At 44.9% G+C, this 26,379-nt stretch overlaps 1 protein-coding gene across 2 annotated transcripts in view; it reads right to left on the bottom strand.

The window, feature by feature from the left end:
• The window catches only part of LOC146194714 (uncharacterized), a 361,541-nt gene that overhangs the window by 220,894 nt on the left and 114,268 nt on the right, over window positions 1–26,379 (bottom strand). For both annotated transcript variants that reach the window (XM_084597512.1, XM_084597513.1), the window contains exon 9: window positions 16,076–16,156. In XM_084597512.1, the coding sequence (XP_084453638.1) occupies window positions 16,076–16,156 (81 nt within the window). The remainder of the gene's footprint in view (window positions 1–16,075; window positions 16,157–26,379) is intronic.

The following is a 26,379-nucleotide window of genomic DNA, read 5'->3' as shown; positions in this document are numbered from 1 at the left end:
TAACCAAACCAAGTCTTAAAAATGTGAATTCTATTTGTGCAGCATATTTATGTCTCTTTTTCTCACCCTCACTCAACTCAGCAACCATTACAACTGACAGAAAAGAAGGTAAAGTCATTGCAGCCATCAAATCAGGTAACAAAGACATAAACTTTAACTATCGCCACATATCATTAACTAGCGTACCTTGCAAAATAATGAAAAATACATCAGCTCACAAATTATAAATTTACGGGAATCAACTCATTTCAGTTTCACCCTTCACAACCCTGGTTTCGCAAGAGATGCTCCTTGGAAAGCCAACTAGTCCTCTTTCTTCATGACGTACATATGAAACTTGACTGTAACATGCAGAGGGATGCCATTTTTCTAGATTTCACGAAAGCTTTTGTCTAGGCTGCTCACCGCCGGCTATTACTAAATCTGACGCAGTTAAACTTACATGATATTATAATAAAGCAGCTTGAAGAATTTCTAAGCAATCGTTTCTATTAGTATATGTTAATGGAACCTATCTAAATCGCCCCCTTTTACGTCAGGCGTTACGCAAAGATCTGTTCTCGTGCCGCTTAATATATAATAACGCTTTAACCCTGCATCTTTAGGGTAGCATTCGAATGTTCGCGGATGATTGCGTCACCTATCGCACCATTAGCAATCGTCATGAAAAATACATACTTCAGACAGATCTTAACAGCGTAATAAATTTTTGCAGTAATTGGTTAATGTCCCAAACTAAGGTCCTTTTCTCGTAGTAAAAATAATTATCGCTTGTATTATATGATTATGTTTCTAATATACAGGTTGAGATAACACAATCATATAAATAGCTAGGAGTCACCGTCTCTTTCGATCCATCATGGCGTGATCCCATTAGCAACGTCATTGCAGTATCAAACAAAGTACTAGGTTTCCTTAAGCGCCACCTTCACCTTGATCCATCTCAGGTAATATTGCTCGCATATAAATCGCTTGTAAGAACTAAATTCGAATACACATCTGCCATCTGGTACCCACATCAAGCCTATCTAATCAATTTATTGGAATTTGTTCAAAATCATTCGGCCCGGTTCATTCATTCCTCATACTTGTGACACCAATGTGTCAGCATTGAAAGCAATATCCGGACCTACCACTACTTTCTTTCGTTACCGTATTGCAAGCGCTGCTCATTGTCACAAGTTTTTTTTATTCACCTCTGAATAAAGCACAGTATATCAAAGCCGCAGCGCGCATATCTCACCGCACAAGCCCCCCCAATTCAAGTTGCGCGCCCACAATCTCCCACTACCATCTCTCCCCTTTTCTTCTTCGCACTTTTTTCGAACAGCTACAGACTGAAACGGCCTTCCCTGTGACATCGCATCGTCAACTGCTTTCCAAAAATGTGTAACCGATCACCTGAAATGTTAAACAATCATCGCCGTTTTTTTAGTGTTTCAATTCTATTCCCATCCCTTACGTGCACTTCCTAAATTGGGGTCTTTAAGGGAAAAGAATTTCAACTCAACTGAACCGAACTCGTGACGTCCGAATATGACACCGTACTTAGAGGCCATACGGGCGCATTTTAAAATATGGTAGATGGAACTGCACTTATTATTAGCTTATGTCATATGAGCAGCCTCTTCGTGCAACGACCATCAGCGAAGGGCTGGTTCAGTGCGACTCATGTCACTACCAGCCTGCCGAAACTAGGAACGCAGATTCATGTCTACATGTATAATACGAAACTAGAGAGAATTGTACGAGGCAAAGACACACTAACACAAACGCAATGGCAAACACAGATTATCGCAAGACATAGGGTAAATAGATGTTTAGGCGTAAGATGACTAAAATCACCGAGTTCGCGTCGGGCGCCTTCTACCTCTTGTGCGACTGACAGGGACAGGCGAGGACTTTAACGCGTCTTGGGTAATGCAGGAGCAGCTCCTAAATGGGCTGGGACTAGTTAAGCCAGAAGAGAGTTAGTCACCGGAAGAGGCTCAGCTGAGGTGTGAGGCTACTTAGCTCTGGTGGGTGACAGCTGCGCCGTAGCAGAAAAAGCCGGCACGGCGTCGAACACGCGTGCAGACTACGGTCCCCAGTTCAGAGGCATAGCTGCGGTGCGCATGCCCAGATCTTCTTGTCTGGAGGAAGCACAGGCCCCAATTTAGGCCTCCCGGTCTTTATAGGATCTCCTCCTGTAAGGCGCGATCATCCGGAGCTTCATTTCCGCCTCTCGTCTTCCAACACTGTGCTCATCAGCGTCTCTCTTACGTACACACCTCACTGTTATTTTTTAATGCTCTGATACGTCTTCATCATAACTGTGTCGCGTACTGACGATTGGCGACGCCGTGAAGCGCTAGGTAATTAAATATGGCAATGGTTACGTCTTACACAACAGGGGCCCAAAGTAGGGATTTGAGGGTAAACGAACATGTATTCGCTTTCGGCATGCACATACCTGTACGTCACAGTAGCGGTATGGACATGGCGAAAGCCTAACTGGCCGAGATATTGTAAAGTGCATATACCCAAACAACGACGAAAGGATACTATTAGTGGGAATAATACCGTTTCGGTCTCGTATAGTATTGCGGAACAGAAGTGAGTCATATTTTCTGGCCATACATCGGTGCCCTTAAGAAGCTGAGAGGGAGAGGGCACAGCGTTTGAAAAGGAGTGGGGATATCACCAATCTTGACGCGATGACCTTGCCGTCCAACGGGAAAAGCGGGAAGTCAGATTCATGCATCCCATTTAGCAATCTTCACAGTTCGTTATTCATAAGAAAGAGCTTGGGAAAAATGTAATTATTAACCGTCGTATAACAACTTTGAAGTACAAATATCTTAGTAATAAGCAGTGACTCTTCTATTCATGATGGGCATAAAAATGAAATGATAATATTTAGAGCATAATACATGCTTACAATTCACACTTTGTCATAATGAAACACGCACCAGAATATGTGACATCACGTAGAAGAGGAGCACAGACATGAATACACAAATAAACAACGACAATGCTGAAATGACAACTAATTATTTTACATCAAAACCTTCATTCTCAACTTCTAAGTGTACCCTTCATATCCACCTTCATCTTCAACTGTCCTCCCATTGATCTGAAAAGTATTTCTCTTTCTTCGATAAGAGAACAACAGGCGTGCTGACGAGCCGAAGATATTACCCAGGCTTCCAAAATCTCTCTCGTAGGTCTTCTGGGGAAAATTTTTTTCTTACATAAGGTACATTATTTGCAGCGCAACCCAATACTAGTTACGGACTTACACGAAATTGCAAAGGCATAGTTTCTTATCCTGTCGCTGACGAATCGCCCGATCTGGCCGATCAATTTCTTCTGATAAACCTGACAAGCTATTCCTTGCATGCATTCAGAATATCTTGTTCGGTGCGCTGTTTTGCATCTTGAATTACTGTCATTCCCATTCACTTGCGCACACATACTTTTAACTTTGCTGGGGGCCGTAAGGATAATATGAACGCCGTATGCTTACCAATCTTCATCATGTTATGGGTATAGAGCCATAGATATATGGCACCAAAGATCTCTACTTCCTCTGCATCAGATTTTCATTCCCTATCATTTGTCGCTTATTCTGCGTCAACAAGCTTCCAGCTATATTTCATATAAATTCAACAGAAAAGCCTACTTCTAGAAGCCTCTCACATTGATTTAAGAAACTCTGCCTCATAGAGTTATGGCATGATTTGGTAAGAGCAGAAAGCAAAGCCGCCTTCGCTGCGCCTCTTTTCACTGTATATGAATGATTTCACTTAAATGGCAGGAATTGCTTCTTAGCTCGGGGCTGATAGCTCCAACATAAATGTCTAGCCAAGAATTCAAGGCTCTAATCAATGAACTGTAGAACACCACAAGTGAACCGCAGATCAGGACAACATCTGTGAAAAAGTCCCAGCGCATTGTTCTGACTTCTTCTGTCTCATTTCCTTCACATAACACCAAAAAGTCATCGGCGTAACGAACGAACCTTTATGAAACGCTTGTCTTTAATTATTCCTTAATCTTTTTTTTACAAGCCGCAAGGTACACATCACTCAGGGCAGGTGCATCCCTTGAAAATACAAAATCCGCTCTTTTGGACATATAATAATCCTTCATAGCTAGCAACGGAGGACTTCAGGCAAGCTGCTAGCCACTCCAGGAACTCCTTGCAACTCCTTGCAGTAACTCTTTGTCAGTGTTCTTCAGTGCAAAGACGCACAAATCAGATATACCTTTCAGGGCAATTTTATCCGAAGCACACACGTGACATATCTTAATCTCTGGGTACCTTGTCGTGCATTTCAGCCAAGTACTAATGGATGATCCTTTTAGAATAAAGAATCTCGAAAAGTTGATATATGACATCAAAAAATACTTGACATTGATGATATGTATTAACTATTCCACAATAGGTTTCTTGAACAAACTAAAAGAGATGATTGAGAACCAGGGTGCTATCCCTTTCCAAAATGTAGCCGGTGTGTGTGTGACATTTTCCTGGGATTGATTGCAGTTTACCTTAGGTAAACCGTTGCTAGCTATGATGTTTTACTATACGCCCAAAAGATCGGAGTTTGTACAGGTTGAAGGGTTCCACTTGCCCTGAATGATGTGTGCCTTGCGGCTTGTGATTGAAGGAATAAGAAAGAAGGAAATAACAAACAAACGTTTCGAAAAGATCGTGCGCTGCATCGATGATTTTTGGTGCTAAGTGAAGGAAGTGGTGACTTGGCAGCAGCGGCGACAGCGGACTTGATCTGCTCACAGTTCTTTCCTGTGAACTTTCAAGCAGGCGTGCTCGCCTCTGCGGCTCACCGCCGGATGCATAAGTGGTGCCACGTGCTCTGATAACAACACCAGTGTCAAGTCAGCCGCCACCTACATAATCGTCGCATTGGAAAGGGGCACAGAGGGATCATCGAAGGGATCGGTTCAACCAGCGACAGCGACGCTACAAAACCACTGGACATCCGAGCTGAGAATCACTTGGCAGCAGCGGCGACAGCGGACTTCATCTGCTCACAATTTTTTCCTGTGAACTTTCACGCAGGTTGGTGCTGTTTCTCAGCCTTTCAAATTTTCGTCAAGTTCGAGCTGTTGCTGCTGCTGCCACAGTCGTTTCACAATTCATTGATACCAAAAAAAACTTGTTGCCCTCATGGAAGAGTTTATGCAAGAAATCGGACTGAACTAAAAGATTTCAAGGAATCGTTTGACAGGGAGTTAAGAAAAGAAATGAGAGAAATCAAGGCTAGCTTTTAGTACATAAGTGACGGGTACGAAGAAATGCTAACTGAAAACGCTGCATTGAAGAAAGCTAACGTGGACCTTGAGACACGATGCAGTGAACGTGAGCACCAGGTGAAGGCCAATGAAAGCCAAAGTCGGAACATGGAACAGTATTCGCGTAATGCAAACGTTGAGATCAAGGGTGTCCCGTACAGTTCGTCGGAAAACGTTCCGGACATTTTGATCAAGATTGCAAGCAAACTGGAACTTCCTTTTGATTCCACTGACATCGAGGTTGCTCATCGTGTCCCAATGGCAAAGTACTCTTCCGTTAAAATTATATTAGTGCAGTTCACTCGCAGACAAACGCGTAACAACTTTCTTGAGAAAACTCGCCAGGCAAAACTGAATGCAACAGACCTTGGGTTTGACTCGGACACAGCGGTGTTCGTAAATGAGCATTTATGCCCAGAACTAAAGCGTCGTCTTGGTACAGCCACTGCGCGCAAACGCGAGGTAAAGTGGAAACATGTCTGGGTGCGAAATGGCCAAAGGTTTGCCCGACAAACCGACACTTCATCAACCATCAAGATTGCATGCTATGAGGATGTTCTAAGAATGACCACTTCACCATAAAACTGAACGCTGCAACTGTAGTCTTCTGCGTTAACATGATGCAAGCTGATAACACAGCCCATATCACAACTTATCCAGTCATGCAGTGTATAAAAAGCATTCTCGTTTTACGTTCAGTTGCCCTTTACGTGTCAATGATTGTGCGTCATAAAGGCGTCGTTTGATCGCTTTCAGTTTCAAAAACTACACGCATGGCTTGTAAAAGTATCTTCATAATCGCTGCGGATGCCCTAAGACGCTTTGGAATTTATTCTAGAAGGGACCCTTACGGTTGTACATTTGCTGATGACACAGTTTACCTTTTATTTTCTCTGGTCTCGTTTCGACACTGCTGCAGATTTCAGACGTTATCAATATTTTTTTTGCAGATGCCTAGTGAGCAGAATACAATTTATTTTTGGATCAATGAAAGCCAAGTTTCGTTTAGACGAACACGGCCCAATATTGTCCTTTTTATCCTGCTGTTCTGGGTCAATAACTTAATGTTTCTCCTCCCAGTGAATGTCAGATACAAAATATTTTGATCGTGCCCTTCCTCGTACATTGCGAACATATATGCAAGAAAGCGATTCTTTCACAGCGTTGCACCTAAACATCCGTTCCATGAGGTATAAACATGAAATGCTTGATGACCTCTTGAATGAGCTCCCGCAATATTTCGACTGCTACATGTTTAGTGAAACGTGGTGTCAAGAAAAAAGTGATTTTATTCATTTGGATCTCTTCTCACTCTACTACATAAAGAGGCAGTCACGAGGAGGTGGTGTTGCCATATACATAAAAACTTGCTATGCATGTGAAATCATTGAAGACCTAACGACTGTGACAGATGAGTATGGAATGTTAGCATTGCGCCAAAACAAATACATCATATCCGTTATCTACCTACCTCCAAACGGAAACTATGACCTTTTTTTTTAAATATTTTAACAAACGTTTTGAATTCTGCTCTTTAAACAGGTATGACTTAGTTTTCAGTGGAGACTTCAATATTTCTATGCACGAGGAGAGCCCCACATCTTTAACATGCTACAGTATCATTGAATCGAATGGATTTACCAATGTGATCTCATCATTAACACGAATTACGCCATCCAGCTTGAGCATCATTGGCTTCTTCACCGTTAAAGTCGACTCAAGTGTTCACTGCTCTGGCACTATGTCTTGTGATATTAGTGATCACTGTCCAATTTTTGTATCGGTAAAAAAGTGGCGATGCACAACTACTACATATCCATTTATAAAATTTCAATCATTCAGTAATGAAAACCTAACTGAATTCAGGCAAACAATAGAAAACTTGGATTGGTCAGATGTCTACAACCATGCTTGCGTTAATGACGCTTACACGATATTCATTGAAAAGTTTAAAACTGTCTACAATTCTCATTTTCCTTGGATAATAAAGAGAAAGCACAAAAAAATAAGGAAACCATGGATAACCCCAGAGCTTTTTCAGAGGATCAGAACCAAATATAGACTATATCAAAAGTTCACATTAGCTTGGGAGAAAGATGACCTAATGGCTTGCAAAAAGCTTAGGAACTCATTGAATGCTGAGATACGCAAGGCACGAAGAGGTTATTTTGAACAACTCTTTCGAAAAAACAAGAATGCAAATCCGAAATTAATGTAGTGCGCCGTGAATGAGGTAATTAACAGCCGCAATCGAAACGATGGCATCATTGAGCTAATAATTGACGGATCGCCATTAACGGGAGCCGCGCTAGCGGACCGCTTCAACCAGTACTTCATCAATCTTCCCAATACTACTGACAACAAAGATGGAGGTTGCTCAGTTATGAAGCATTTAACCAAATCCTTATTTTTCCTGCCTACTGATCCATCTGAAGTATTCTCTACGCTTATGGCACTGAATAACAGTCCTAGCTCCGACATTGAGGGTCTCACAATTCAGCTAATTAAGTTTGTTGCCGATCTTCTTGCGCCTCTCTCGCACATTTTCAACCTATCAATCTCATCCAGTGTATTTCCAAGTAAAATGAAGCAATCGAAAGTTATTGTTCTTCACAAAGGTGGTTCAAAGCATGAAATGAGCAATGACCACCCGGTATCGATTCTTCCCATATTCTCGAAGCCACTGAAAAAAATGTTGCTTAAGCGTCTAGAACGCTTCTCTAACAGACACTCCCTTATCGATGACGCTCAGTTTGGTTTCCGCCCGGGCTTATCAACTGAGTCTGCTTTACTTACACAAAAAGAACTAATTTTAAAAAAAATATATAGAAGACAAGCTACTAACTTTACGTATATTTATTGATTTTAGTAAAGCTTTTGACTGCATTAATCACAATATTCTAGAAGATAAGCTGCGTATATATGGAGTAAGAGGAAATGCTTTGCAGCAAAATGCATCATATCTCAACAAACGCGAACAATGTGTTAGCATTAATGGCGTGTGCTCCTCCTTTCAGCATATAAAATGTGGCGTTCCGCAGGGTAGTATATTAGGCCCTTTTCTGTTTAATTTATATAATAATGACCTTGCGAAAATTACAGACGTGGCGAAATTTATAGTTTACGCCGATGACGCTAGCCTGGTTTTTTCCAGCAGATCTTCACATGAATTACTAGCTACTAGAAATGCAATTTTTGAAAAATTGCTACATTGGTCTAATCTTAACTCCTTACACGTGAACACCAAAAAATCCAAAGCAATAATGCTTCGTCCTGTAAACCGCATAACACACACCTCTGTCGCTAATCCTCGGAGTCGATAACGTTGAAGTCGTTAAGAAGCATAAACTTCTAGGGGTAATTTTTGCCGAACATCTTAAGTGGCCAACCATATTCAACACACCACTCGTAATTCAGCAAAAACTGTTGGTGTGCTGTGTCGATGTCGTGATATGTTGCCAAAGGAAATGAAGAAAATGATTTACCATGCATTATTTCACTCACAAATCAGCTATTGCCATTTCGTCGGGGGAACCGCTGCCCGTACACATATAAACCAACTTTTTTGTATGCAAAAAAAAAACGATTAGTATTATTTCATCTGCAGATTACCTATCACATACACCACCGTTATTTGTTCAACATAATATTCCACCAGTGAACAAAACACTGCAATATAACGTTTTGCTTCTAATGAAATCTAAGGCTTCGCACCGGAGTAACTTCCTTCGCAAATTAGCATCCTTAAAACAAACAGACCAACCTAGAGATACACACCAAAAACTCAAATTGACAGTTCCTCAGCTACGTACTAATTATGGGAAACAAATGAATAAGTTCTTAATACCGGCTACATTGAATGCAGATGAATGGTGGCATGAAAATACCGGTCTCAAGAAGAACATATTGTTGAGGAATTTCCCGAAATATATCATGAATAATAATAGTTTTTTTTTCTTTAGTGTCTATTGCTTTGTTTTTCTGCCGTGCCTCCATTTGCTGTCTGTGTTATCTAAGAAATAAGATATGCTTACAAGCGTAGTTTCCTTTCGTCCTCATGGATTCTGCGTGAGCTGAGTGGTAGTGTGTTCTGGATATTTATATTTGATATTTGCCTGTCTGTATCTGTTTTTTCTTTTTTTATTACTTGTTCCACTGTTCCCACTTTCAAATTCTTTGTGTTGGCGAAAATTGTTCAGATGTTTGTATTTTGTATTTATTGATCATGAAGTCTCTTAATTATTTATGTTCCGTCAACACCTATGAATGCTGTATGCTGCATGCTATATGTTGCTCTGAAGAAGGCTCCCGGCCCAGTCAAGCTACTTTGTAAGTAGCTTCTTGCCCGGGGCCTTTTTCCCTCTGAGAGAAATAAAGTACGCTTTGAAATTTAAAATAAAAGTGAAACAAAAGAATATCTAGACTACTCTGGGAGATTTACAAATTATTCCTGACCTCCAGTTCACTTGGGAACTTCCAGAAGGTGGTGTTCTACGGTTCCTTGATTTGCGCATCGAATTAATAAACTGGGCATTTGTGTTGGAGCTATGAGCCCAGAGCTATGAAACAATTCCTGCCATATACATAAATCATTCAAATACAGCGAAAATTGGCATAGCAAAGGCGGCATTACTTTCTGCTGTTACGAAATAACAGCATCCCTGTATGAGGCACGGCTTCTTAAACCACTGTAAGAGGCTTCTAGAAGCAATTGCGCCTGTTGAATTGATGTGAAACTTAGCTGAAAGCTGGTTGACGCACAATAAGCGACAAAAAGATATGGAATGGACATCTGATGAAGATGAAGAAGAGATGTCTGGTGCCCTGGCCACTCCTCCGCCGTGGGTATGTGCCATTTTGTCTAAGGTCATCATCACCATCATCATTGCTTGAATAATATTAGTATAAAGTAGGCCGTTCGTATTATTCCTACTGCTCCGAACAAAGCTAAAAGTTTGTGTGTGCGAGCGAATGGGAACTACAGTAACTGAAGATGTAAAACAGCGCACCGAACAAGATAGTCCGAATGCATCCAACAGATAGTTTAACAGATTCCCTTGTCCTGTGGGAGGAAATACATCAGCCACACCAGGAGATGCATCAACGACAGGATAACAGGATCGCTCTACAATTTTGGATAAGTCCGGAACTACCCTTGGGTTGCACTGCAAGCACTGTGCCTTATGTAGGTAAGAAATTTTACCAGGAGACCTTAATAAAATAGCGGTTTTGAGGAGCAATAAGGACCAGTTGGCGAGAGAGATTTTGGAAGCCTGGTCGTTCGTTACTTAACAGTTATGAAGGAAGAAGGTGTTGGTGTACAAATAATTTTTTGTCATTTCAGCTTCGTCGTTGTTTATGTGTGTGTCTGTGTCTGTGCACCTTTCCTGTGTGATGTGACGCTCTGTGTTTTATCATGTCTCACCAATTAGCTTGACGATCTACTATATTATTCTACTTCCTTGCAGGAAAACGTTTATGTGAGCCAACTTTCATTGTTTAACGGTTATTTCATTCACATCTCTCTACAAGGAGAAAAAGTGTCATATAGCCAAGCGGAGAAGAATTGATAACCAAAAACAAAGTCCCACAGGGAATTCATCATTAGCAAAATTTCTTGCATAGGTTCCTGTTCACCATCACTATCAACACATGTTAAAGCTAAGATAGTCACCTGCTCCCCGAAATCTTCATTTTTCGGATTGCTCGTTGAAGATGAAGATTTCATCTTTCAACACACTGCCATCGCATTTACGTTCCTAGAATCCTCGGCAAACTTTACTTATGTAGCAGTCTAAACGAACTCGCTTTCCAGCTGTATTCCTGCACATGTAACAAGATGTCCCCGCAGAAAAGGGGGAAATGTGGCGGCGCACCAGAGAAGAAACCTTGTGTTCGCTGGACTCGTGCACCTGAGTGATTGAGTAATGCAGTAATGTTTCCGAACGGTACCTTGAATGGGTTTCTACGCGGCACACCTTCACAAATGTGATCAACCGATTGCTGAAGAAGGCTTGCAAGGTGGGAAGAACGGGGTAGTGGGTAGTTCATTTTAGGAAAACAAAGCAGCCCACTCCTGACACACGAACAAAGATATAGAGACTACAACAACGCGATACAGCGCTGTGTTGTAATCTCTCTCTTTGTTCGTGTGTCAGAAATGCGCGGTTCTCTTTTCATAAGAAGAAACCCACGTTTTTGATTTCTACGGCATCTTACCGTCATGGGACGTATACGTTCGTCTCCGTAATCATACGGGGTTTTCACTTTCACAGCAATGGTTTGATTCGATCCATTGGCCTGCTGCACCAGCTACTCCTGCGCACCTTTCAGCACTGTGAGGGTGGGTTTGCTGTGTGATTTTAGCATGGTTGATTATTTCTCTTTCAACGATTTTCTTAGATTTCTTAAAGCAATAACACATCCTGGTAGTTAGGTTTGCGGGCTTCGCCCAGAAGGAGATTCTGAAGTGGCGGCCAAGGTCAAGGTGCAGCTTAACGCTGGCTGATTTATGACGGTCGCGCATACGGCCGCTTTTCGGAAGTGATGCCAGAACACATGGCAGCGGGCGACGCTGCCGGATCTGCCCGTCCCGTGCCCCGAGGGAGGCAAAACAGTGCAGTTAGAAGGCACAGCGTAAGCGCAGTGGTTGTTGGTTCGGCACTAACTGCTACCTCTCTCGGTTTGAGTGGAGAGGGCGCGGAGGCCATAAATCCCGAAATGCGGCCTAACACAGGCCTGGGGAGAACGCGCTGCAGAGGGAGCCGCTGTTGACATGTCTTCCCGGGAAGACGCCTAAACATCCCTTTGAATCCGCCGCCCACGCGCAACTGTTCAAGGGCAGCGATCGAAATGTTTGGGCCTGAGGTTTGCGCGTGTGTGTTTTTATGTGTGTGTTTTCGGAAGCGTAACAGTCGACGCAATTTGTCTTTGCGACTGCTAGGCGCCTCTTGCGTGGGAGGATTAGGGAGAGGGAGTAAATCACAGATGTTTGCGATTTACTCACACAAAGCCGCTTAGTGCGTGCTTTGTGTTTGTTTTACTTAACATGCGTAGGAGAGGGGCATATGTGGCACAGTGATTGGCCAGCCCATTTTGAAACACTGAATGTTATTGGCCACATGGTGACTAGTCGTTGATTGGTCAGCGAACTAGACTCGAATTTCGGGAACGCTAAGGAAGCGAGAAGAGAGTTGGGCTCAGACGAGAGTCGAGGGCAGACGGGTTGTTTGAGGAGGAAGGCTAGGCTGACGGAGGTCTCAAGGAACTCCGGCCTAAAGTGTAGCAGAAGGCCAAGGCCTGATTCTGCTAGCCTCTAACCTCCGATCGTTCACCCAGTTGCAGTTAGCCCTCTATGTTTTGATGTCGTATCCGACGACATTATTGTAAATGCGTTGATGTAAAAAGTGAAAATAAATGTGTACAGTCGAGAATCCTCATCTCCACACTGCAATGTGTCGCTGAGCCAGGGACGCAGCGGAGGTCACCAACACTACTCTGTACGAGCGAAGGCAGAAGAAGAAACAGCAAGAAACAAACGCCTGCTGTATAGGGAAGCCCGTCGATTCCTCACGCCTTAGCACGTTTTGAAAATAACTCTGGCAGCATTGTGATAAGCCATTCATTTTATAATACAAACGAATGATGAGCAAAGGGTGTTGCCGCAGTTCATTTTTATTTCTACTATACTGTTCCAACAGGAATTATTTTACATAGGTGTGATAGTACATCATTCCCTTCTGTAGTCTCTATCATCCCTCAAAACCTGGTCAAAGACGATAGGAATCTTTAAGCTTTTCCAGCTCCAATGGCACCCACAATTATATCAATCCCCAAACAAATTGATATTTGCATTCAAGGTTATTTGCACAGCTATTATTTTGGTTTGCTCTTTAGGCTGTCAGTAACACAATTCAATTTCCTCATTCAAGTATTTTAGTTTCTAATATTGCGTTCATTGTTGCCACTCAGTGGTCGGCAGGTCTCCCTTTAGATATACAAACTCATTTGTGGTTAGCGCAATGGATGCTGTAAGCGGTGAATGTACACACTGCATTTGCCGTCTCTTCACTGGGGTGGAGACAAGAGCATACTGAATGTTTATGAGGCCGGAAATACCAAGGGGCCATAGTATGGCTTCAAACATGCGGGGTCGAATTCCCGAAAAAGGCGTGACGCGCATGGCATGACGCATATGGTATGTTTGCCGAAGAACTTGATAGGGACTGTGAAACCTGGCAAGCCGCTTTATTTAATGGCTGGTGTTTTGGGAGCCACTATAGCCAGACATGAGAGTCGGGGATATGTGATGAAGCCTTGCTGCTGCGTGGTGATGTTTCTGTTATACACAAAAATTACGACCGGAAGGTAATAATTCCAGTTTTATGTGGTGGCGTTAGTACAGACGGCCAATATATATATCTGAGGGGTTGGTAAAAAGGCTGTGGCAGCCTATGCACTGGGGAGACAGAGCTATAAGGTGGGTACATTATTCCTTGTACATTGGGTCAAGAGTTTAAGAGAGGAAAACTCTCACAGAGTACACTGAGCAGTTTTCATGGCAAATTATCACGTTCTTCGTAAGAACGGGAAGCAGACGCAGAGGGTGGCGGGGCTGTTGCAAAGTACTAATCGACCTCATCTTAGGCGGTGTTTACCCAGCGTTTGCTAACAGCAGTGGTAGCAAGAGTTCCATTGAGGCCCTTACCCACCCAGAAAAGTAGACGGACAGTACAGGGTGACTGTTGCAACGAATCATGACCATGCCAGGAGGGGTTCTTTTGTGTTGGCAAGATGAGAAAGATGCACAGATAGGAAGATGAAAATGGAAACCAAAGTGGTATGATCGATGCCATTAAAACCAAAGATGCTAGTGCGTGACGATTTTTAATTCTCCTAGGGAGCACAATGTGGGCCATTAAGAAAATGAGCCATTGGCAAGCTCTTAAACAGGTAGTTGCATAATAGAGCTAGTCGTCCCAATTGTCAAAATGACGGGCTTTGCGGAAGAGTGCTCAAAATGAATGATCGGTAGAGGCAGAGGAACGGAAGTTGAAGAGGGTGGCAGTCTACTTGAAGTCCCGAAGCCCGTATGCTCACACTTGATCAAATGATGAAGCGGACGTAGCAGCGAGTGGGAAAGAGCGCCTGCTTCAGTATGTTTATGGACGAAGCTACAAATAACATGTGAATCACTAGCTCTTGGAGACCTATAGTTAAGCAAGAGAGAGGGCCCGACGATGCTGTAAGTGGGATTAGCCAAGACAAAACATAACAAGTGACTGCACAAACAAGTCGACCATAAACGTAGTTAGAAACTCGCCACCAGCCAAATAATGTTCATACGTTCTCTGCAGTAAGAGCAAAGTTGAATTCAGCTGTGGCATGGGATCCCAATTCACGGAATCGAGGCTTGCGTTGAGTCAGAGGCACATAGTACTATACTCCTGACGTGCATATACACATGAATTGGTTTCGTCGGGTTATAGGGGGGCGGATGAGAAGTGAAAAAATTAGTTGTGGTTTCATTCTGGTTAACACTAGTTAAATTGCGATAGCAACAGCGAAAGCTCTCTTTCTCTGCTCCCTTATTCCCCTATCACACCCTATCAGTGTGAGGTGCTACATTTTTGGGGACACTTAATCTCTTCTTTACGATTGATTGAAACACGTTTATTGACAGCCATGTTATGCACATTTGCTGCTGGCATCTGTGCGGACATCACGTCCCACGACAATAACCGCGACCGAGGAGTGTGCTGGTTCGATTATCTGTGAGATCTGCCGTAAAGCTTGGCTTTGGAGCCTAAAACAACAACTCTCCAAGCTTTTCCCCGAGCAGAGCGACGGGGAAAAGCTTATATATATATATATATATATATATATATATATATATATATATATATATATATATATATATATATATATATATATATATATATATATATATATATATATATGTATATATATATATCAGACCGGCCGGATGGCAGTTGGAATATCGCTGAGAGCCTTGATTCGAGTGTCAGAATACTCTTGACAGTTCATAATAGCGCTTCACTACAGCCAGTGCTCTGTTTTCAGAAACAGGCTTAGTACACCAAATGGGAGTCATGCTGGTCTTTGAGCAAGCGCGAACACAGTAGTGTATCGGCAGGTTATCGGCGCTGGCACAGCAGACGACGCGTAGTCACTCTCTGACGTCACCAATAGTCTCAACGTGGCGTTCGTTGTCGGTGTGAAGAGCTTCGCTGTCTCACCTTTACTCACTTCATTTGTAATAAAGAATACGTATAGGGCTCTCAAATTTCGGAAATAAAAAATGAGGTCCAGTTATATGTGCCACACTGCAAAACTGCAATATCTTGGATCACCTTGGCATGACCGCTTTAAGGTAGTTTCACATTGACGCTCTTTCCTTGTAGAAATAGAACATTCGTCTACTCTCTAATGTTGGTTGTTACAGAGGTGCTCCTTCCAAACATTCCGCAAAAGAATTCTCGTCCTGTTGTGGATAGAGATTCAACTGCGAATAAAGAAACTTCGTCTTTTATCATCAACTGCGGTCTAGAAATAATCCCCAACATACTGTCAGACCTTTCTGAATACCACTACGCGGAGGTACGTTGAAAAGTGGAAAATAATTCGATGAGAATAGAGTACACGGCAAAATAGCGATGTTTCAAAACCATGCAAGGCAGCAGCACAGCAATGAAACCTCCTATTCTGATTTCTAAAGTTGGTGCTCTACAAGTGGTGCCATAGTTCAACTCACCTGCAGTACACGCAGAAGGTATATAAATCCTTTTAGCTTTCCAGTGGCCAGAAGCAATTGTTTCGCCCAATTCGTTAACGTCTGAAATGCACATACATGTAATTCATCAAGCTCCTGAATAAGAACATCAAGTGCTGCCCGATACATTCAAGCTACAATTGCAAATACGGACAGCATGCGATACTGTAACTGGCGAATAAATGTTCACTAGTATTTTCGCCTTTCCGTATTATCGGCGGATACCTCTATAGTGTAGCTTTTAGGACAAGCACATAAGAGCATTAGTTGCTATCGTCGGGGCTACAATTTCGAATAGCATCAGCCCTTACCGGCATGCACTCGCGTCGCACCTAGAACGCAACAGTGATAATTAGAGACGTATTCCTAAATCTCTTGCTGATTTGTACCCAATTCCCCACATGTTGGTGTGATGGCGCTTCACATCATAATATTGAAATTTTATCGTGTTGCAAACTTTTTAGGTTCGATGCATACCTTGGAGAGCGTGCTTGCGCTTTCAGTATTGCTTCTGTTTCCCGACACATACTTAGTGGTTTACTGTTATAATCTACCAAATTTTAAAGCAATCTCCGACATTGAAATAATGTCCGTTTTTAACCAAGTCATCTAATGTGGTAGCATGTTCTAGTGTAGTGTGCTATCTGGTTACATTTTCGATCTTTCGGAAAGATTATTTTCAGCACAAATGATTTATCTTTCCTTTGTATAGCTGTGCGTACAGGAACAACTGCTCTAGGTCTATGAATACAGGGTTTCTTTTTTTAAACCAATGCTGATTTTCTCGAATGGCAGGCGAGAGCCCTCTATAAATGGCAGTGTTAAAGCCGCCATGCAGAAAGGCGCGTAACAGTTTTCTCTAATGCGGACATGGTTATTTTTTTTAAAGAAAATAATGTGGCATCTTGCCGTATTCTTCGTGTCGGAATTGCAGTCATCATTCGTAGGCGTAAAGTTTGTCAATATTTCAGCATCAATTTTCGCATTCAATAAACCTAACAACCATCCCATGAAATCAATTTTTTTTCTTTCAATTCCAAGCAGGATAGTTATGATTACCTAACATCGATGCGACTCTTTCTTCAAGTATCATATTTACATTTTCCCTTATAATTGTGCCTAATGTGGCTGTTCTCACCACTTGCACAACTTTGCATTCTACTGCGCTAGAAGTTTTAAGGGTGTTTTGGCTATGAGGTGTCAATCTCCACAATCGTCTAGAGTAGAACACCGGTATTTCAGTTATAACCACCACAACTTGAAACCGGTTTTCATTGATCTCTAACTATTAGGAGCCTGTCGCCACTCAATTTGTGAATTCATGTTGTCCCATGCCAAGATGGTCTTGGGCAGATTACTACTAACAATAAGATGAACATTCTTTCAAAGCCTGTTCCAGACGAAGAAGTTGACATATGATTTTCTCCCCCATCACCTTAATGAAAATTCGCTGACAGATCAACTCAACCTCACTTTCTCTAAAGGCGCTTACCATTTAATTTTCGTTATCTTTTCCTGTTTTTCTTTTCTCTCTCCTGATAATATTACATTTATAGAGGTTCACCACCGCTGAACCGAATTTGGAGCAATAGTTGGCCATAGAGAAACATATTACGTAAATTCCGGACACTCCCACGGGTCACTACGGCCGAGCTACTACACTGCCGCCAACTTCCCGAGCTGCTGGTTAGACCGCTAATTTTGTCCTTCATAATTTTAGGTGCGTGCTTCAGCTGTATTTCAGTTTCAGTTTCAATAAAAATGGTTTCTTATTTACCTTTGGCTACTAAACTATTCAACTGCGTCGTCTATAGTGGAGCGCAGGGTTGTAATATTTTTTTAAGCACGCAGTACATAAAGACGTAATAAAGTAGTGGATAAAACCCTTTTTGCTGGAGATACTCTTCAGTGTATCCAGAACCTAAGCGCAGCTGACTTATTTCATGCACCTCCGAATAATGCGGTCGGAGCCGTTCTTATCCATTTTGTTTCGCTATTGAGCCGCTTTTTTCAGTGGCACACAATACAAGGCAGTGGTTAAACACAAAAAGTTTTTCTTTCTTGATTACATTTTAAATTGCGTATAAATAAAAATGGTTCACACATTTTATAAACTACATCATATTGACACATGCCATTGATAGACGATGAAAATTAGAACGGGCGATTCGGAAAAGACGACGAAGCTATACGGTGCTGCGCTTTTGCGCTGCCTTGACTGCCTGTTGGTGTTCTTCGGTGACAGCGCGCCTTCTCTGTAACGTTACGTTACAAATCTGGTGGAGGTGCTGGGTGTCGATCCAGTCCTGCATAATCAACCTGTCAATACGGAGCTTACCCCCGTACATCAACGCCTCGGCCGCCGCCTACGTGGAGAGCCCCCTGAATTCGGACCCCTTCCGGCCGCTACCAGGACGACGTACCCTCAGACGGCAGTAGAACCTGCTACAATGACATCTGAGAGCAGGCTTCCCACCCACATTCTGTGTCATCAGCCGCGAACACCCCCCTCTTTTCATGGCGATGTGTTCGAGGACGCCGAGGACTGGCTTCAGAACTACGAGCGAGTTGCTCGTTACAACGGGTGGACTGATGAGCGTAAGCTCCACAACGTGTACTTCGCTCTTGAAGAGTCTGAACGGACATGGTTTGAAAACCATGAGGCTTCTTTCCCATCGTGGGCAGCCTTCTGTCGTGATTTCAAAGCCCCGTTTCCTAGCGCCAACCTCCGGGAGCGAGCAGAAACTGCGCTGCACTCGCGCATTCAGCGCCAGAATGAGAGCGTGCGTATGTTCTTTGAGGACATGACACGCCTTTTTCAACCGTGCAGACCCACAAATGCCAGAAGATAAAAAAGCTGCGTCACCTGATTCGGGGCGTTAAACAAGAACTTTTCGCGGGACTGGTGCGCAGTCCACCACGCACTGTGGCGGAGTTTCTCAGCGAGGCAGCGACCATGGAGACAACGCTGCAACATCGAGCCCGTCAGTACAACCGTGACATGAACATCATTCGGTCCGACGCACCCCCTGTACATGTCGGCAGTGACATGGACTCACTACGCAAGCTCATCCGTTCTGTCGTGCGGGAGGAACTGCAAGCGCTCCGGATGCCTTTCAACACAGCATCTTTTCCTTCATTGGCTGAAGTCGTCCGGGACGAGGTGCGTATGGCAGCTCAGCAAGCTGCTGACGTTGTTCCCCAGCAGCGCGTTCCTCACCAGACGTTTGACGCGAGGCCCACCTACGCATCCGTCCTGAGTAAGGCTCCCCCGCCAGACCATAGTATCAACGCCGCAGCTCCAGCAATGGAGCCGGAGGGTCCCCGCATGGAGCACCTCGCATGGAGCCGCATGCAGCCTCGCTACTCCCCTCCGCCAATCTACCAGCCACCCCGTAAAAGTCATGTATGGCAGCCCCGGGATCGTCGGCCCCTGTGCTATCATTGCGGTGAAGCCAGTCACCTTTACCGGGCGTGCCCGTACCGCCGCGTCAACATGCGGGGTTTCGCCTCGGAGGGCCTCTACCCTCGGAATGCAGAACGGCCTACTGAGATTGCAAGCGGCCTTGCAGCGCGACAGTACCCCGTCACATTCGGTTACCAAGAGCGTCGGTCTACGTCCCCGACGAGCAACCGTTCGACAAGTCCCCACTCTTCCCGACGCCGCTCTCCAAGCCCTGGCCGGGAAAACTAATACCAGCGGCCTTCGGAGGCAGGGTCGCTGATGTCGGGAAATGTGAAGATCCTCCGTCATCGTCAGGCCGACCCGACGAGATTTCACTTGTGTCAGGTAGCGACAGCATCCGGCACACTACCTCCGATTTGTGTGTAACGATTGATGGAGTGGATGTCACCGCATTACTCGACACTGGTGCCGATTATTCAGTAATGAGCCGTGGTCTCGCCCGAGAATTGAAGAAAGTTTTGACAAATTGGTCCGGCCAGAAAATTCGTACGGCGGGAAGTCACTTGATTGAACCGGCAGGCAAGTGCACAGCGCGGGTCGGCATCCGTGGTTTTGTGTATGTCGGAGAGTTTATCGTGCTTCCTGAGTGTTCGAAAGACTTGATCCTTGGTCTAGACTTCCTGCAGACCAACGGCGCTCTCATTGACCGGAAAGAAGCGTGTGTTTCCTTTTCGACAAAACGAGCCGTGGCGCGCATTGAAAACGAAGATCCGGGTCTGAACGTTTTGCGTATAGCCGGCGATGACGTGAGGGTTCCGGCACGTTCTAGTGTGCTGGTTCTTGTAAAGCATGATTTGTTCCACGATTACGAGGGCATCGCGGATGGGCACCTTCCGCTACTACTCGAGAAGGAATTAGCCGTTGCTCGAGGACTCGTACAACTCCAGAACAGTTGTGCTACTGCCCACCTGACAAATTTTGCTAAGGAGATGCGGCATCTCGCCAGGGACACGGCTGTTGCCGTCCTTTACGATGTTACTGCCTTACCTCATTTATGCACCGCCGGAACGAACCCTAAAAAGGCCGCACCTTGTCATGCTCTGCAAACCGTTAAAATTAGCCCCGACTTGAGGCCCGATCAAAGGAATCTTCTCTCGGCTCTTCTGAGCGATTTCGCAGACTGCTTCGCCACAGGCTCGAAGGTCGGTCGTACTCCTGTCGCCAAGCACCGCATCATCACCGAAGAGACCACGTTACCGGTATGCCAGCGCCCGTACCGGGTTTCTCCTAAGCAACGTGACGCCATTAAAACGCAAGTGGATGAAATGCTTGCGGACGACGTGATCCAGCCTTCGACGAGCCCATGGACGTCGCCAGTGGTCCTTGTCAAAAAGAAAGATGGCACCTTGAGATTCTGTGTCGATTACCGAAAGTTAAATAACGTGACCAAAAAGGACGTCTATCCGCTGCCCAGGATTGATGATGCCCTCGGCCGACTACGCGATGCCAGGTACCTCTCCTCGTTAGACCTCAAAAGCGGATACTGGCAAATCGAAGTCGATCAGAGACAGAGAGAAGACTGCATTTGTGACGCCCGACGGCCTATACGAGTTTAAGGTGCTTCCGTTTGGTCTTTGCTCTGCACCGGCCACGTTCCAACGTAAGATGGACACGGTTTTATCAGGTCTCAAGTGGCAGCCGTGCTTGGTGTACTTAGATGATGTTGTTATTTTGTCGCCTACTTTCGAGCAACACTTGGACAGGTTGCGCATCGTGCTTCAAGCACTCAAAGGCGCGCAACTAACGATCAAGCCTGAGAAATGCCACTTTGCTTTCAAAGAACTACGCTTCCTCGGCCATGTTGTCGGTGCACAGGGCGTTCTCCCTGATCCCGAGAAGACTACCGCAGTGTCAAATTTTTCACGTCCCACCGACAAAAAGGCACTTCGACGATTTCTAGGCCTTTGTTCGTACTATCGACGCTTCGTCCAAGATTTTTCTAAGATAGCTGAACCACTGACAGCACTAACCAGAGATGACATACCTTTCCTGTGGGGAGACGATGAAGAGCAAGCCTTCCAGGAGCTTAGAAGCCGCCTGCACAAACCCCCAATACTCGCCCATTTCGATGAAGACGCCGCAACAGACGTACATACTGATGCCAGCAACGTTGGCCTCGGCGCGGTACTCATTCAGTGGCAAGGCGGAGTAGAACGGGTTATCGGCTAGGCGAGCCGAACACTCTCACGATCAGAGGCGAACTATTCGACAACGGAGAAGGAGTGCCTTGCGGTAATCTGGGCCATCAGCAAGTTTCGACCATATTTGTACGGACGACCCTTCCGTATTGTCAGCGACCATCATTCCTTGTGCTGGCTGGCAAGCCTTAAAGACACGTCTGGACGCTTAGCTCGTTGGAGCCTCCGTCTTCAAGAGTATGACGTTACTGTTGTTTATAAGTCGGGACATAAACACCAAGATGCGGATTGCTTGTCACGCACGCCATTGGACTCCACCGCAGTAGAAAACGCCGATGAGTTTCCCTTTATTGGGGCCATTACTCAATCCCATATGGCTGACCTTCAACGCAAGGACCCGGAGCTGGCGCCGCTCATCGATTATCTGGAAGGACGCGGTGGTAGAGTACCGCTTGTTTTATGTCGTGGCTTGCAGTGATACGCTTTACGAAGTGAAGTTCTCTACAAGCGCAATTTTGAAAGATCAAGAGAGACATTTCTACTCGTAGTACCTACGCATCTACGGCCTCACATCTTGAGCGCTTGTCACGACGGACTGTCCGCCGGCCACTTGGGAGTTAGTCGTACGTTTGCAAGAATTCGGGAGAAATACTATTGGCCGAAATTGTTACCTTCAGTACGATCCTACGTTAAAACCTGCCGTGACTGTCAACGCCGAAAGACTCCAGCCGTGAAACCAGCTGGATTTCTTCAGCCGATCGCTTCACCGCAAACTCCATGCCAACAAGTGGGAATGCATGTTCTTGGTCCTTTCCCGAAGTCAACTAATGGAAAGCGTTGGATTGTTGTCGCGACAGACTACTTGACCCGATATGCTGAAACCGCGTCGCTCACAAATGGAACTGCCACTGAAGTAGCAGAGCTTTTGTCCACGACATCGTGTTGCCTCATGGCGCTCCGGCTGTTATCATTACCGACCAAGGGGCAGCTTTTACGGCCCGCCTGACTAAGGCTGTACTGAACCTTACACATACTAGCCATAGACGGGCCACGGCATACCACCCGCAAACTAATGGCTTGGTGGAACGGCTAAACAGAACTCTGGCCGACATGCTGTCTATGTACGTGGATATAGAGAATAAGACCTGTGATCAAATCCTCCCATATGCCACGTTCGCATATAATACGGCACTTCAGGAGACGACGCGGCTCACACCCTTCGAGCTTGTCTTCGGCCGTCGAGTGACCACTCCACTGGATACAATGCTGCCCGTGTAAACCGACGACGAACATGAGCTTGACCTGGACATTGCTAGTTTTACTCAGCGTGCGGAAGAAGCGCGGCAGCTGGCAAGACAGCGCATATACCTACAACAGCAACTAGACGCTGACCGTTACAACAAGGGACGGCGCTTCGCTGCCTACGAGCCTGGAGACTATGTCTGGATTTGGACGCCCGTTCGTCATCGTGGGCTCTCTGAAAAATTGCTGCGTCGGTACTTCGGCCCATACCGTGTCCTCCGCCACCTCAGCGACGTTACTTATGAAGTTGAATCCGCGACCCAAGATCCCTCAAGCCGCAGACGACGCAAGTTCACTGATGTTGTGCACGTCGTCCGGATGAAACCCTACCACGATCGCCCCGCTGACTAATCTTGAGACTGATGGCGCCCCGTTTTGTGCTGTGGTATCCCATACCAACCTAGCATACTATCTGGCAGCTCATCGCATCAAGCAGCATTTGCAGCATCGAGGCGATGCTGCCAAGAAGGGGGGCAATGACACATGCCATTCATAGACGACGAAGATCTGAACGGGCGATTCGGAAAAGACGACGAAGCAATACGGTGCTGCGCTTTTGTGCTGCCTTGACTGGCTGTTGGTGTTCTTCGGTGCCAGAGCGCCTTCTCTGTAACGTTACGTTACAATATTACAAAACATAACAAGAAATAAAGTATGGTAAATCACGTAGCACAGTGTCACAAAGAAAAGTAAACACATGCGCATACCTGCTGCGTGTTTCTCTTCTATAACATCACCCGCGAGAAAAACGCAAAAGGAATCCTCAACGGCTGGACACAAGCAAGGCGGAAAAAATGCGCGTGCAGCCTGCGCAAAATTTCTTTACAACATCAACCTTGAGCAAAAGGCGCTTCAAAAATTTAAACACAACACCCTTAATATATAGTAGTATGCACGGTGGCGATCAAAACTGCCCGCTGCCCGTCTGATCAAGGTATTACAGGGAGCCTACAATACGCGACTAATAACAGTAGAAGCCCTCAAAAATGCAGGCCACGAACAGGCAGCAGCGCTTTTCCGACCACAAGGAGAATGTTTAACCACGACATGGAACGCGGCATGTAAAAATGGTGCTTACGAACCGGCATTGTGATTATACAGTGAGGTAAACATAGTTCCCAAACCGATCCTAAATGCCCAATACACTGTTCTTGTGTTAAATAAAAGTTTTGATAATGGTACGGGTGAACCAGCAATAAATGCTGTGTTTTAAATCGTAGGTTTTCGCGAGCGACGTTCATCAATTTACGCATTGGAAACAATGCACACGTTCTTCAGAAAAACACGACCCAAAAACAAACAGTGGCTACACGGGAAAAGTGTGTCACGGCTCGTATTCCATGTTAGAATTGCAAAATGCGTACACGCAGCACAACAAACAACTTGCTAACAGCATTCTTTGCTCAAGAAACACAAACATCAGTTCTTCAGACAAAATAAACCAAGTTACCCGCAAAAGAAGGCGACGCGTTTAAAAGCGCTGCGAGGTGGGCGTACCCGATGGCATATGACCGGTGCCGCTTCAAAGTTTATATGAAAAAGAGACGCTTAGATGCAACCCGGTGTATGTATGATACATTATCTATCTTTGATGTGAAGTGGAAGCGCACATCGGTACTCCGCTTCGCGGATGGACAGACCCTTACTCGCTCGGCCGCGAAACAGCTCGAGTGTATACTCTTTACGTAAGTTTTTTTTCTCAATGCTTTGGCTGAGGGAACGAGCGTAGTATCCAGCGCAGCAAGCGTTCCGTTGAACGCACCAAAGTTCGCAGGCGTTCTAGGCATAACTCACTTTCGTGCCTTGCCCATGCGATGCTGGCAGACATCTTCAGCCCTACATGGTCAGTTCTCCACGGCGGCGCCCACGTGCGCATTGCGCAAACTTTCTTTATCCTCCTCTCTATATCTGCCCGCGCATCTACAGGGAGGCAGCCACCCTCATCTTCTTCTTTGTAGTGAGCGCAGCGGGGAACTCCTGTTGTACGGCGCAGCTGGTTGCCATTGTAAAGCCGCATGCGCACTATTAGCCTCTGCCTGACTACGCGAAATACGCTCCTACTAGCCTAGCGTAGCTATCGCTACAAAATTACGGCCTATACTGTAACCGCGAATCGATATAAGCAGCAGTGCCGGTCTTGTCACCATCGTAAGATGCCGCATTACTATGTCTCTCTCCACAGGGCCGAAAAAGACTTCTGCTGTGATGCATAACTTGTAAAGCGTCTGTTTTGTGCAAGACGCTTCTTTCATCTCTATTCAACAGGTTATATTGCTTCAAGTACGGATAATAGAATGGGTAATCCTGCCAAATTTTAGGACTTGCCCACCAAAATTTTTGCAACCCCAATATCGTTCGCAAGAGTCAAATTATATAGAATAGCACATTTGGTGAAATTCGGAAGAAGTCCAATTTCGGTGGTTCGCTAGACTAAACTTCTGAGAGCACTGTTGAATCAACACGGCAGAATGCAAACGCCCCAGCGTTGCTGCTGCACAGGATGGATCACGCTTGATCTCATTATAATTATCAACTGAATATACCGCCCTTATCGTCGCTACTGTGATCATTGTGACTATCACTAATATCTGCGTCATTATCAAGGCTACTCTCATCCTCGCGGTACATAAGCAGAAGTATTTGTTTTTCACGATCCCGGGCGTGATTAAAGCGCTCGGCTGGGGATCCGAGAGATTCATGTTCGATTCGCTGTGGAGACGCGATTTTTATTTTCTTGATAAAATTATCATGACATCATTTGACAGCTATAGTGTGATCGCACGCCGAGAGTATGAGCCATTAAGAGCTTTCACCCTAAAATTGTGAGATGACTCCATGAGTCATAAGTAACCATTCAGTTGGCCTAACTCAAATTATTTTGGGCGCAAGTTGTCAAGAAGGCCGACATTTTTTAGTGGCTAACTTATTTTGAATTTTTCACTGAATTGTCCATGCTTTAGTTAGTTTGGAAAGCAATTTCGGCCAATTTCGGACGCAGGCAATATTCAGGTCGATGGACCAAATTTCCTTAGTGGGCGCGAAAATGTATAAATTACCACTGAAATGGCTGCATTCAAAGAGACCATTCTTTGTAAAATTCGCAAGGAGTCAATTTTCAGGTGTTTAGAGAAACAATTTTTCTTCGTCGTCTACATATATTGAGATGTGGCAAGATTAGTCCAAAAAGCGCAGCAGCTGATGACACTGCACACAGATACACAACAGCGCCAACCTTCTCCTAGCACCAACTGTTGTTATCACTTCGTCTTCTGGCTCTGCTGCTGATCTTCGTCTTCTACCTGCTGCGATTGCATATATGTAACACTACCCCCGCTGCTAAAAGTGCAGTCCCGATGCGTACTATGGGAGAACTGCAGTTG

This window comes from Amblyomma maculatum, chromosome 3 (assembly GCF_055883805.1).
Source record: "Amblyomma maculatum isolate TAMU_Amacu chromosome 3, ASM5588380v1, whole genome shotgun sequence".
NCBI lineage: Eukaryota > Metazoa > Arthropoda > Arachnida > Ixodida > Ixodidae > Amblyomma > Amblyomma maculatum.
Note: the sequence above shows the minus strand (reverse complement) of the source record. Positions and strands in the feature narration are given on the sequence as shown.